A 14,976-nucleotide genomic window follows, 5' to 3' on the forward strand; every position below is an offset into this window, starting at 1 on the left:
GACTTTTAAAAGTGATGTATTTGATATCAGCTGGTCAGGAAACCCATGCACAGACAACAGTCTCAGTAGCAGAGTGCCTACACAGATCCAGGGAAACCATTTTTACTGAAGTGAAACTTTAAGGGTTCAGCCACACTATACGCACTTTTCTGAGCGCTTGTGATTAATTAGTGCGTTCTGAGTGCTTTTTAAAAATCACTCCCATTCACTTTCATTAAAATCGCCGCTATTATTCGCGGAAGTGATTGCCACGATTTTTACAGCAATTTTAATAAAAGTGAATGAGTGATTTGAAAAAAGCGCTCAAAAATGATGCTTTTGCATGGTGCCGCCTGGCTGCGCTTGTGCATGAAAAGGAGTGCGGGTACAGCATCACCGCGCTTGTGCTTGATCAAGTCCTGAGCAGCTGAAGTGGACCAGAGGGACAGCCTGGGAAGCCTGTGGGTGATCCAGGGGCTTCCATCTCCTTAGGTATTTAATGTTTGACCCAAGGTTCACCTTGGGTCTTGTTTTTATTTTGTGCATAAATGCTACCAACTGGCTACCAGATTGGAGTGTCAGTTTGTGGGAAATCACACCATTAGCCCAGTTGTAAATGAAAGTGGACAGCAATGAAACACCTGATCCTTTCTCTTTTTCTATAAAACACAGAAAATGAAAAAACATTGGTTGCACAACATACAGGCATACTGCTGTGGAAGATTGCCCGGTGCCTCACAAATATGTACATGTACAGTATTGATGAAAACATTAGGTGGAAAACTTGTTTTCTAATTAACATTTTACTCTGTCATTTTACTGCAGTACAGTAAATAGTAAATACATTCCTATGTATGTATGTATGTATGTATGTTTGTGTTTACAAACATGTGTAACAATATGAATGATTTCTCTGTAAACAGGAGACTTCTAGATCCTGGACTGTCACAGGGCACCAAGCAAACAATGTTTCTGAATCTCCTCTTTAAATCTTTAAAAGCTGATGTTTCATTAAAAAGAATAAAAGCATTTGTGAAGAGATTGATGCAAGTCACCTGCTGCCAGAAGCCACCTTTCATTTGTGGAGCCTTGTACCTAATCTCAGAGATAATAAAAGTCAAACCAGGACTTAAAACACTGTTGCAAGAGAATGGGGTATGTGATGAAAGTAAAAATACATTAATACACAGTTTATGTATAAGCTTATTTCTTCTCTTTATACTTGCCTATTTATTTCTTTCTGAAAATATCTGTAGCACTATATTTGTCACAGAAATAAGATCATGTGCAAGTAGAAGTTGTGTTAACTGTTCGTTTAGTTGTGAGAATAAGTTGTACTGCCTCTTTTCTGATAGTCAAACAGGTTAGGATTTCCTTGAAACCTGGAGACAGTTATGCTCCTCATATGGGATGAAGAGACTAGAATACGTGGATTTCATGGTGTCCAGAAATAGACTGCAGCTGTAATCTGTGCAAGATTTTATTGGACAGTAGACTTTAGCTATAAACTTGGATTAAGACATGCTAGCTCCAAGTCTCAAGGGAACTGTGAGCTAGTCACTAGTGAAGAGTTCAATGTAATATCTTCTCTAGCCTGGGACTGGGGTTATCTTTCTATCATAATTTACCACTTCCATTTTATTTTGTCATGCCACCTTTTAAAATGGCCCATCTACACCTTTGACCTTTTTTGTTTCCTTTAGGTTTTTATAAAATATATCCCTCTGGGGTTGACTGTTTTAACTGTAAACAAACCTAGCCTGGACTGTAAAGGCCCCTACACATGCCTGACTAAAGCAGGTAACGACTGCCTGGGTCATTAGTCAGGCATGTCTACAACGTCCGCTGACCTTAACCCGCCAGTGATCCACCTGAAGGCTCACCCCTGCGACAGCCAATTGCAATGTATGAGCCGCACCCCCACATGATGTCACGCCCACGCTGCTCCTTTTGTTTCTTCCCCTACATAGCTGACACGCGTCTGTACAAGGCCGGTCAGCGATGTCGCCTTAGGGATCGGGTCCCGATCCCCGATATGCAGCATAAAGTCAAGAGGTGTGTAACTGACTGTGACAGTTCATTGACCTGCATGTTTTTGATACCCACGTCTCTTGATAATGACCTGCAATATAAAAAACATTTCTATTATCAGATATATCAACCAAGTTTTTTTTTTTTTTTTTTGTAAAGTGGTCATACCATTTATTTGTCCTATAGTCCTAGCCTAATTTTATGGAGCAACTAAATTACGTTGGGGGGGACGGGGGTTCAGTCAAAATTCATGTGAACATGGGGAGGACTTAGTGTCATTTAAAACCCACTGCATCCTGATTCAGAATGTTGCCTATAGGAATGCAGCTTCAAGGTTGATTTTATACTGCACAGCTCTCTGTCATGCTGTAGTCCGTTGTATGGATATGGTTGCCATATGGTAGAAGAACTATTAGAAGGACTGAAAGAGAACCCGAGGTGTGTTTAAAGAATGTTATCTGCATACAGAGGTTGGATTTCCCTTTACAGCCCAGCCTCTGTTGCTATCCCAAACCCCACTAAGGTCCCCCTGCACTCTGCAATCCCTCATAAATCACAGCCATGCTGTGAGGCTGTGTTTACATCTGTAGTGTCAGTCTCAGCTGCTCCCCCACCTCCTGCATAGCTCCGGTCCCTGCCCCCGTCCCTTCCCTCCAATCAGCAGGGAGGGAAGGGATGCAGGCGGGGACTAGAGTTCTGCAGGAGGTGGGGAGAGCAGCAGACTGACACTATAGAGATAAACAAAGCCAGCTCTGACAAGCTGTTTGTCAGCAGCACGGCTGTGATTTATGAGGGATTGCAGAGTGCAGGGGGACCTTAGGGGGGGTTGGGATAGCAACAGAGGCTGGGCTGTATAGGCAGATCCAGCCTCTGTATGCAGATAATATTCTTCAAAACCACCTCGGGTTCTCTTGAAGGACTGTTAATGTGCTTGCTTCTTTTTGAAGGCTCTGTTTCGGGGTCAGACAAAGTATGTATAACAGTTGTAGTGATTTAGCTAATGTAGCATCCTGTTGCACAAGATAAGTGTTAGAATAAAAACAAAGATCGTAATGTAGGTATCATCTAAACCAAGCATATCCTGGACAGTAATAGCAAGTTTCATGGTAGGTACCAACCTCCTCTGGAGTTGTATGGACCAGAAAATGTATGGACCAGAAAATGTGACTATCAGCCCATAGTTCCAGGCAAAATATCAAATGTGTTTTGTTGCCTGAAGAAACTAACCATCAGCACACGCAGCCTTTTAAATAATACATTTCTAGCTACCACAGTAATACACATTTTAGGCAACAGGGCTTTGAGCCAATCAAATGCATTTCCTGACGGTTTTGATTGGTTAAATGCTTTATTTCTGTGTAATCAACTTATTTGTTATATGGCATTATACACCTTCATATGTTATATGGATTGTTATATTTTGAGCTACAATATATACCGTATATGTATTTTGAGCTCAAACGTTTGGACTTTGATCTGTGACTGTTGTCTGTAATTATTTATACTTATGCTTTTGCTTTACATTGACAAGGGAGATGCAGTATACCAAAAGTATGAGAATTCTGTATTTTTGTTTTTAGGAAATTGATGAGGAGGAACACTTCCATGACTTAAGTGATGATGATGGTGATGTGCAGAATAAAGTGGAAAATGGAAAGTTGTCAGAACTTGGTTCTGCAGGTACCCAAATATATTTGCTTGATAATTTTGTGCCTATGCATGAATGATGCCTAATATCTGTTTGTGTTTTTTTGTGATGGCTAAGTGGTCAATACATTTTATGCAGATTTGTGTCATGATCAAATCCTTTTTTTTTTTTTTTTTTTTTTTTTTTTTATTAAAGGTATGACTAATCCAAACAGTTATGACCCTCTGAGTAGAAATCCTCAGTTCTGTGGAGCTGATAACACAAGCCTCTGGGAGATCAAAAAGGTATGTAGTTCTGCTATTGTGTGTGTTGTAGAACCTTTTTTTTTGTTATGCTCCTGTTAATGACCTGTACATAGATTAATTCAGTTTTGCTGTAGGTCAGTGTGCTACCATACAGTATTTATTTTCCTAAATATAATAGATGCTGGAATCGCAATTTCCTGTTCATCAGCCTGTATATTCCGGAGTATAAGACGACCCCCAACTTTTCTAGTCAAATTTACATTTTTGGATATGCTCGCCCTATAAGACTACCCCTCTTGACTATTGGACTTTTGTATATTGTACTGTATGTATTGGTGCTACACTGTATAAACAGGTACAGATACTGGTGCTGTACTGTATCTAGTACCCAGTATACAACAACCAACCAATCACGGCAAGCAATGTACTTTACCGGTAAATAGCTGGTTGTTGTATACAAGTCCTGCTTGGATAGGTCAGCTATCCCTGTCTCAAAGACCATCAGAGCAGTAGCGCAAACATGCCTCTTTCACCCGTCTGGCCCGCCCTTGTATACTATTACCTCCTTCTCTGCTTCTCAGATCTTGCACATGCGCGCCTGCGCCACTTCACTGCAATCCTCAGGAGCAGGATCTGAGAGGCAGAGAATGAGGTATGGTAATAGGATACAAGGGCAGGTCAGACGGGTGAAAGAGGCGTGTTTTTCTGTCTCTTTTCTCTTTTTTTTTTTTTTTTTTTTTTTCTTCCCCCATACCCCGGGCGTCTAGGACGCCTGCAGTTTGCTCCACCCTTCACTTACACCTTCCCTGTGAGGTGCCCGCTCACCTCATCATTGGGACCACGCTAAGACACTTTTTTTTCCAGGAATCCTGGTGAGTGGATCTTCTACTGGGGATGCTGCTGAGCGAGTTTTTGACCTGCCCCCACCGTATGCGGCCGCAGATTCCCCAGTCTGACTCTGAAGTTTCAGCACCCGTCCTATAAGATGAAACCCGGCATATAAGATCACCCCCGACTTTTGAGAAGATTTTACTGGGTTTTTCTTTTTACTGCTCATTAATCTTTTTTGTAATTTCATAAGGGCTGGCTTACACTGAATCAGTTGCCGTAAGTTGTAACGCAACACACACACTATGAGTAACAAGATTAAGAAATGCTCTGTTTTCCTATAGGTTAGTTTATACAGTATCTATGCATTTTTAATTAAGTTTTTTTTTTTTTTTTTTCATAATGCATCCTGCATAAATTTTTTTTATTTTTTTTTGTGTGTGTGTTTGCATTATGGACTCAGTACGCATAAAAGCACATGAAAACGCTTAGCAACTGAAAGAGCACAGAACAACTGATCAACTAAAATGTAAATGTGTTTTTGTTTGTTTTTATTTTTTATTTTAGCTGTCAATGCCTAACGTAAGTGAACTGTTGATTGCTGAAAACTTCCTTTAGTCATTAATTTTTTTTTTTTCTACTGCAGTTGTCAGAACACTTTCATCCAACAGTCGCCCTCTTTGCCAAAACAATCCTTGAGGTAAATTTATATTATTCTGCTCTGTGTGTGTTCTCTGCTAAATATCTTTATTCTATATATATATATATATATATATATATATATATATATATATATATATATATATATATATATATATATATATATATATATATATATATATTTAGTGCTTCCATAGTCAGTAGCCTCCAATTTATATTATCCCCTATAGTGTCCTACCTTCATATGTAGCGCCCCTTACAGAGCCCCATGTTGTGCTCCCTTTGCTGTATATCCATTATAATGATCTCTATGCTATGGCCCCTGCCCCATGCTATGGCCCCTGTTTTATACACCCTTATTGTTTTGCTCAGAAATGGCAGAGGACTTTTATCTATACCCTTGAAGCTCTGTGGAAGTCTCAGATGATGGAGTATACTGCCTTGCTGAAAAGGATGCAGTTTATATGTCAGGCTCAACAACGATTCTTTTTTTTTTTTTTTTTTTTTTTTTTTTTTCCTTCAGGGTGACTCTGTTCAGTATACAGGAGACCCTCTGCAAGATTTTACATTAATGAGATTCCTGGACCGCTTTGTGTATCGCAATCCTAAACAAAAGCTTCAAGGTATGTTTTGGGTTTTCCTTTTCAAGCTCTTTCATAGAAAGAAGTGCTGCTGTAAGTAAATACTGTTATATCTTGTGGGATTTTCATTGAACAAGAAAATGTGCAGTTCCGACAGATAGCCAGCCCCCTTTGAATTGTAAGATTTATTTTTATGGATTAGATGAACATGCTGAATAACAAACCTGTACATGTATACCATGGCCTCTGTGCAGGAGCTTTGATTTAACCCTTTACATTGTAGCTTGAAAGTATTTAGAGCAATGTGGTTAAAATGTTACCAGTATATGGTTTCTTCAGTTATTGTGCAGAGGGTGAATTAGGGCTCTGGTCCAGGAATTTATTATTTTTTTACATTTTTCTTCCCTCCCAAACTCATTTCCTTTCTTAATCTTTGCGAGGGTTGTCCTCAACATCAAGGGTAATATGACTCTGCCATGTCTGGATCATTCTTGTCACTGGTACAGGTCACATTGTTTTGACACCACAACCCTTCCTAAAATACTCCAAAGACCCTCGCTCAATAAAACAATGCTGTAGCGTGCCTTCATGTTATTCCACAGCTGCTATGGCACTGCTGCCTAGCAAAATAGGGCAGATATACAGGTAGTCCCTGTCCCTATATTTCCTCTGTGCCTCCATTGCACCTCTCTGTAACCTCTGTACACCTGTGCCTCATTCTGCCCCTCCCCCTCATTCGATTCCCCCAGGCCAGTTGATACTGTAGTGATGCAGAGTATGCGCAGCAAAATCAGCACGTCTCTCACCTGCTCTGGATGCCTCCAGGGATGAGCCACCTGCTTTTCCCATGAATTCTCACCTTATTGCCGGCTTCTCCTGTAATTACCCATGACATACACAAGGGAATGCTGGTCCGGCATTAGAGTAAGTGTGAGAGGTGGTATCTCATCGCTGGAGCTGGTGAGAGAAATGCTGCTTCTGCTGCGCATACTCTTGACTACAGTATAAACTGGCCTGAGGGAGTACAGTACAGGGAGTGCACGCTGGCATGACGGCATTCACTTACGTGTTTGTAAGTTGGAGACCCCCTGATTGGATGTAACAGCTATTTCTACCTTCCCTCCCCAAATCAGTGGTAAAGGAGGGTGAGTTGTACCATGTGCCATAAACCAGTTTCAGAAATGACAGGTAAGCAGAGCCACTGTAATGATAATCATCCTCCAGCACCTGATGAAGCCCCAGCACGATGTAATTCCTGGACCTCTAGGAGGGAAATCATGCATGTAAATATTCATGTGGGACAAAGGGTGAGTGGAACTTATGATAATATGCTTTTAGTAAAACTTGATAAGCATGTTGTTGAAGTTCATTCCTGTGCTTTGCCTATATAGTACTTGTGGTAGGGATTGAAATGGAACATGAAGTAAGAGGAATATGGAGGCGCACATATTTTTTTAGTTTTATACAAAACCAGTTGCCTGGCAGTCCTGCTGATTATCTTCCTCTAATACTTTTAGCCAAGGACTCTGAAGAAGCATGCAGATCAGATGCTTCTGACATAAATCTGACAAGATTAGGTACATGCTTGTTTCAGGTGTGGGAGTCAGACATTACTGAAGCCAGAAAGATCAGCAGGATGCCAGGCAACTGGTATTGTTTTAAAGGACATAAATATGGCAGCCTTCATATACCTCTTGGTGTAGGTTCCCTTTTTTTGCAAGTTTGGCAGTGTGCTTAAGAGCGTTTACCTAAATGGTAAACTCATTCTGCAATCTCATTGTGTAACTTATTATATAAATAATACATTCAGAGAAGTAATCATTCTTTTATCTGTACACAGAAGGCAACAGGGGCTATTTAATGCATCAGAAGAAGAAGAAGGTTTATATGAATGGAGATAGAGAACCAGGTGAGAACATTTGGTTTTCCATGCAACAGCAATATACGTTTTAATTTTATTTCAGATTTCATCTCTGATCCTGTAAAGCAGAGGTCCCCAAACTTTTTCGGTCAAAGGCCAGGTCAACATACCTCAGACTGCTGGGGGCCCGGAACATACATAAAAATATGTTGAAAAACATTACATTAAATCTAGGTTTTGATTTCCCCCCAGTCGTGCCTGGAGGAGAACTCCCAGCAGCAGCCATTCAGTCATGAGGTGTCCCAAAGAACGTGTTTGTGCACAAGTGAAGCATACCCAGGTGACAACCTGCCTTCCATTTGGACAGCAGTGTCACCTGATGCAGAATTGGATTGGAAGCCAGGGAATGACTGCTTGCTGACTTCTACAGTATGTGGATGGGTGGTGCCAGCAATGCTATTCTATATGCGGTTCGCTGATATTTAAAGGTGCAGTGGGCCACATCTATAAGTTATACATTTTGGTTTGGGGGGCCAGTGATAAAGCCTCGGGGGGCCGCATTTGGCCCGTGGGCCTTAGTTTGAGGACCACTGCTGTAAAGCATATGTGAAGTGTTTTTGTCATGTTCATCTTGGCTGACAGTCATGTTGAGTTTTGAATTCTGTACGTTGGAACAAGGAAGCAAATTAGAATCTGTAACCTCTTGATCTTACAAGCTTTGTTCCAAGCGAGTGACTTAAAGGGAACCTAAAGTCATTGTAAAAAAAAAAAAAAAAAAAAAAGCCAGTTTAACTTATCTGGAACTTCTACCGGCCCCCTGCAGCCACCCTGTGCCCGCACCAAAACAGATCCTCTGTTCCTCCACAACGACCCACTTTTTTGTTCCGGCGACTCAGTGAGTTGATGGCCACCAGGGCTGTTGAGTCAGTACAAAAATCCTCGACTCCTCAGGTTAGGATTTCTCTGACTCCTCTAATTTGCATATTACAATTTTGTTGATTGAAGGTATGTAACATGAAATGCATCTCTAACTGCCAAAGCTTAGGAATTTTAAAATACAACTGAAGTGAGAGGGATATGGAGGCTGCCATATTTATTCCCTTTCAAACAATACCAGTTACCTAGCCGGCTGATCTTCTGCCTCTAATACTTTGTCATAGACTAAAACTAGTCCTTGGTAAGAGTACTTGTAGAAGACAGGAACAAAGAACATCTATCAGGCCCTAGGCAATGTGACTGTGGGTACATGTAAGAGTAATGTGCAGGTACTGTGCAGGAGAATGAGACTATTCTTCCTCTATTACACATTCTTCATGTGTAATAATGTGCATACATTTGCATAAACCAGCATCAACGCAGAATTATTTCCATCTCATTGACCATCTCTATTAGTGAGACCGCTACACATCAGGCTTTATTCTTACAGCATAGATGTTATTTAGTTAGTATGTATGTGTGTATAATATATAGCATTGTGTGTGTGTGTGTGTGTGTGTGTGTGTGTATATGTAGGACTTCAGGGGACCCCCCTGTACTAATGCTAGATTCTCGATAAGATAGCCCTGACTGGCTGTCTGGGTCAAGAACCATCTACCTTTTAGTGCTGGCCTTTAAAATATTGAAGCCAGCAGCTCAGCATTACTGGAATTCTGAGACACAGTGGCAGCTCTGTAGTTTTTCTGTGACTTAAAAGAATGCTTTAAAGAATAGTTCAAAAGTAAAGTTTTTGCATCCCTTACATTAGAAAATCCAACAATACAATTTTGTATCATGTAAACTTGATGCAGGATATGTAAAAAGGAACATACTTACCACACCAAGTAATATCTACATGTTTTGTCCACGGTGTACTTCAGCTGCCTACTTGCTCCATTCCAGTTAGTTTGAAGCCATGCTAGGCTCAGTCACAAAAGAAGGCGTGGCTTCAACTGATAGCAGTATCGCTCTCCCCCATTTATGCCCATGTGAATAAAGGAGAGCACACATACAAGACTAATATATATGTATGTGTGTATGTATGCATGTGTGTGTGTTTAATGTAATGAAACTGTATTATAAAATGACAAATAAACATTGAGTGGGAGAGGCCATTCTGTGGAGGTCATACGGGCCAGAGGGCAGTGGTTCAGAGGCAAGAGCAGCTCTAGAATGAAGCTCCATAGCTTTGCAGTGCAGCAAGCGTAGGACAACAGTTGTGACGAAGAAAGAGATATTAGATGGGATGCCTGTTTACCACAACTTAAAGGTGCGTGGCCAGTATGACTTGATAGGAGCAGGCAGTATTCAGTCACCGAAGAACTACGGAATGGTGTATCAGGCAATTTCCCTCTTCAGTTAATTTTTTTTGGGGGGGGGGTACATAGTTTTGTTAAATGTATTTTAAAAAACTGCCACTGTGGCTTTAATTTTAAGTTGTGTGTGCTGGCTACATTGTTATGGTGGTTAAAGCATTCAGAGGCCTCTGATCTCTTGTGGACATTCTGAGATAATTGCTCAGGTGGCTATACACAGTACAATCAAATCAATTGATTTTCCTACTTAATTTTTATTTTTTTATAAAAAAAAATGTTGTAAAAGAAATCAAAAAATATTGTTTTTCTGTCAAGAAACAATTGATTTTCAATAAAAGTCTGATCAGATGTGTTGGAAAAAAAGTGAAACGAAAGCTTTAAAAATGGAGCGTTAAATTTAGTTTAGTAATCTGTCACAACAATGTATGTTGTGCCTCACTAATCAAGTGAGCAAGAAGAGTCCTTCCTCTTATAAATTGCCTGTCTCAATGAATGATATCTTTGATTTAATGTTGCTCACAGGTGGCTTTAGCACCTAATGCTGGGAATAGACGGTGCGTTTCTTCCTTATCAATCGAGCCGCTGATGGCTCGATTGATCATTTCCGACATGTCCGATCACGCGGCAGATTCCGCGCTCGATCCCTGCGGGTGGACAATGGAAGAGAATGAACCGCTGATGAGGAAGTGCCCTCGGGGACGAGCGGGAATCGATCCGGGCAGCCACGGGGATGTGGCGGGAGTCGATCTGGCGGCTAATCGAGCCGCCAGGTCGACTCGTGTATTCCCAGCATTACATACTCAATTCACTTTATACATAATTTCTGGTTTCTGTGTATTCGGGTCCCCATAACCATATAGTGAGTTAATAATGTAGTGGTGTCTGTTTAATACACTTCAGCAGCTCTGCACATAAAGGGTGCCTTCTTATGTTCAACACTGAGTTTTTTTATTTGTAAAAAAACCCCAAAAGAACAGAAATGTAGATCGCGAAAACCTTTCACAGTCACAGAAATGGGCTTTAAATCAACCTTCATACATCGTAACAAAGAAATACAGTATGACACATGGAATGATCAACTATATCTAGAAAACATTTGTATGTACACATGCCAAAAGAAGCTATAGTCATATGCAAGCACTTCCTACAAATCTACTACATTAATAAAACAGGTCTGTGGCTAAAAAGCTGTTTGGTTATTTTCATCAAATTTCCATGTATTTTGGTGTGCTGAAAAAAAAAACCTAATCAAATTTTTAACATTTTTGGATCTCCAAAAAGAAGGGTGAATTCAATTTAAATAAGTCATACAGAAATTTTTCGGCAATAACAAAGATACTTGAAATAAAAAGAAAGCATTTCAAGCTTTAGGTTGCCTGATAAGTTTGAAAGTGCATTGCCTCCACAGTCCCACCTTGACTATTTCCATAGCTCCCAAATTGTCCCTCTTTTGGAAGGACAGTCCCTCTTTGGGAACCCAATCCAACATATTTTTCTAATGAAATCTTTATGGTATGCATGACTAAGGGTGTGCCAGGGGCGTGATAAGGGGTGTGGCAGGGGCATTGCTGAAGTGTCCCTCTTTCTTATCTCAGTAAGTTGGGAGGTATGTACTTGTAAATTTGGGAGATGTAGATGAGGAACAAGGTGAACGATTCCACCAAGACATTAAAGAGATGGGAAGGAGATACCAGGGAAAATGGAGCCTTAGTGATGGCAGACTACTGCTGGATGCTTCAGAGAGACATTCCAGATGATACTCACAAGCGTGAATGCACCAAGAGGAGCCTCACCGGGAACAAGAATCAGGTGTACAGTGTTCTCCCCAGAAATTTTTTCCAGCCGGGTGGCATGAAAAAGTAGCCGGGTGGGGTGCGACAGGGGAATTCAGGGCCGATGCAACTCTGCTTACCGCAAAGGATGAGGAGGAAAAACAATGACCGCCTGTGCTTACCAAAATTAGCTGGGTGAAGCACCCCTCTAAAAGTGCCTGATGAGAACACGGAATATTGGTCACTGTTATAGTTGCATTTCATACTAGGGGTAATCATTGCATTTACAATGTCGGTTAATTTCACGTATCATACAAGGGTGTTTGTTGCATTTCAAAAGGAGGGGGGGGGGGATTTTTGCTTTTCATATGGATGTTATTTGCTGCTGGTGTCGAGGGGTATTGCAGATAGTGTACAGGGGTCAGTATTATACTAAATTATCTGCAATACCGCTGGACCACAGCAGTAAATAACATCCATACGAAATTACATGCATGTGAACTCTGCAAGAATCACTCCCCACCCACACACTGCCCTTTTAAGCCACCTGCACACACCTTCAACACAGGAACCATGTTCCATATTTACTTTTTTTGCATCAGTGGGCAACTTTTAACAGACTTTGCCCAACTACCACATCCAGATTTGTGCTTTTTACTGCTCTAGGCCAACTTTTTACAATTGTAAATCAAGTAAAGTATAAGCACTAATCAGGCAGGCTGACACAGACAGCATTCAGCACCATCCTCCATCTCCAGCAAGTCAGCTTATCTAAATTGCAGCTGACTGCAATCATTGTTTGTTTTCCCAGGTCCCCTAGCTTGAAAGCTCCTCAGACTGAAATATATCAGATAAAAACTGCTCCTGCTCATTAGTGGACATAAAGATCTCATACCAGTGGAAGGAGTTCATGTGCAGTTCTCCCGGTATCAGAGCTACATAAATCAGAACAGCTTCTGTTGAAGAGAAGCAGCCGAGATACAGAGGGGGCGGGGCGAGGAGCTCAATGCTTATCTTATCTGTGCACTGACTCAGCCTCTGAGCTGCGTGGCTGCTGACATTCATGCAGCCAGCCCAGGACAGAGGGAACACAGAATTTGCTGGGTGTGAGAGACAATCTGCCAGCAGCTTCAGCCTCCCCCCACACAGCAGTAGGCCTACCTGCACTACACTCTATCACACTAGATGTGTATCGGACATCCGCCTCCACTGGCTGAGCTGCCTGCGAGTTAACACGTGTGAATGTAATTGCAGACACAGGCAGCCAGCAAAGTGGGGCGGACTAGCAGAGTACTGTAGAAACACAGCACTAGGGAGAAGCCGAGTCTGACACACTCCATGAGGTTTTGGATCTCAGCTCACTCCCGTATGCAGAGCATGGTCCCACTACTTACAACCTACCCAGCCAATCACTGTACCAGGAGGAGGTCACACAGGCAGAGAAGTCTCCTGCAGTGTATAGCAGAGACTTTCGCTATTGTCTGAGATAGCCACTGATAGCAGGCAATGAAGTGCTTATGGCTGCAGTTTTACAGCACCACTTTTTTCTATTTAGACGGGCAGGAAAGCAGGTGGGTGGGCATTCAAATCAGCTGGGCGGCCCGCCCACTTAATTAGGCCTGGGGAGAACACTGGTGTACTGTGTATAGGTGAACTCATTTCAGTTCAAATAAGGATTTTCATGAAAAAAAATGTAATAAAACTTTCATTTTATAAGTATTTCCATTTATTTTGAGGTGTTGCCTTAGTTAACATAGTTACATAAATTGTCAGGTATGGTGATGTACTATGACAAAATGGAGGTCATTTTCGGATTCAGTGCACCAAAAAACATAAAGATTACATTGAATGGCCAAAACAGCTCTCAAATTTTTTTTGCTGACCCGTGTAGTGATCTCATATCTATCAGTACCCTAAAGAAAAAAACAAAAGCTACTCCAGGGGTTCATGTGCAATATAGGACAGCAAACAAGACAGAAACACATTTTAGCTAGTAAATATAAGAGCTATAAGAAAAGGGAAAAAAATAACGACAAAAGTAAATAAAAAAGACAAGTGTTGTCAATTACTGGCCGCTAGATGTAGTCAGGTCTCGGGGCCCAATGGTATAACCTTTTTCATTTATGGCAAAAAGAATGCATGGCCAGGATGCAGGAGTATGTATGTATGTATATATGTATACAGTTTATATCCACTATAGGAGATCATGTGGGGTCATCCAAATAAATAAGAGCTAAGCTTTTTCAAATGTATCCTTCATTACCTAGTAAATCCATTGCCATGATTTCTCTCTGCGGTGCAAGCAAGATCAGCGGGCTGTCCTCTCTGTATCTGCTCTTTGAGATAACTGGGTAAATAGGATACTCGTATCCAGCAGACCCCCCTTCTAGCCTGCCATGCTTTGGCCCAACATTTGCTCCAGGACCTATAGGTTTACTGCTACAGTGGTCGTAGGCATTATTAAAGAAGAAGCCATAGCAATTAACAGAACAGTGTTAATGATAGTTGTCCTTTAAGGTACTGGTTTACATTGAATTTGGTGTGTCAGAGCATCCACTTCTGCCCAAATATGGTACCGTTATGTAATGGCAATGCAGCTGCACAATGCACTGCTGCATGCATTTTCAGTGCACAGCAGATCTATTGCCATTACTTGAAAAAGGCATGGAATCTGGTCTCTAATGCTGGGCATACACTGTTCATTTATGCACCGGTATCGAGCCAGCGGCTCAATGCCGGCTCGTCGCCGCTCGTGCGCGCTGATCTATTCCCGCTCGTCGCCGCGGGCGCTTCTTAGCAGCGCTTCGTTTTTTTTCTCTTGTCCGGCCGTGGGGATCGATCGCGGTATCTATCTGCCGCGGTGATCGGACAGGTTGGATCTTATCAATCGAGCCATCAGCGGCTCGATTGATAAGGACTATCTAAGCGTGTATTCCCAGCATAAGGCAACTGATGTGTTGATGCAGCATATTGCTTGTCAAATGGCCCTCAGGCTGAACTAATGAGCTGTCAGTGATGTTTCTTACTGACCATTTCAGGACTTTCTACTGGGAAAAGGGTCACTTTTTCTTTTGATTGTA

The 14,976-nt window shown here is 41.5% G+C and overlaps 1 protein-coding gene across 1 annotated transcript in view; it reads left to right on the forward strand.

Moving 5' to 3' along the window:
• CEBPZ (CCAAT enhancer binding protein zeta) overlaps window positions 1-14,976 on the forward strand; it is a 38,197-nt gene that overhangs the window by 8,593 nt on the left and 14,628 nt on the right. Inside the window, exons 3-8 of the mRNA XM_068231818.1 lie at window positions 903-1,134; window positions 3,591-3,690; window positions 3,854-3,942; window positions 5,378-5,431; window positions 5,915-6,014; window positions 7,813-7,881. Of these exons, the coding sequence (XP_068087919.1) occupies window positions 903-1,134; window positions 3,591-3,690; window positions 3,854-3,942; window positions 5,378-5,431; window positions 5,915-6,014; window positions 7,813-7,881 (644 nt within the window). The remainder of the gene's footprint in view (window positions 1-902; window positions 1,135-3,590; window positions 3,691-3,853; window positions 3,943-5,377; window positions 5,432-5,914; window positions 6,015-7,812; window positions 7,882-14,976) is intronic.

This window comes from Hyperolius riggenbachi, chromosome 4 (assembly GCF_040937935.1).
Source record: "Hyperolius riggenbachi isolate aHypRig1 chromosome 4, aHypRig1.pri, whole genome shotgun sequence".
Taxonomy (NCBI): Eukaryota; Metazoa; Chordata; class Amphibia; order Anura; family Hyperoliidae; genus Hyperolius; species Hyperolius riggenbachi.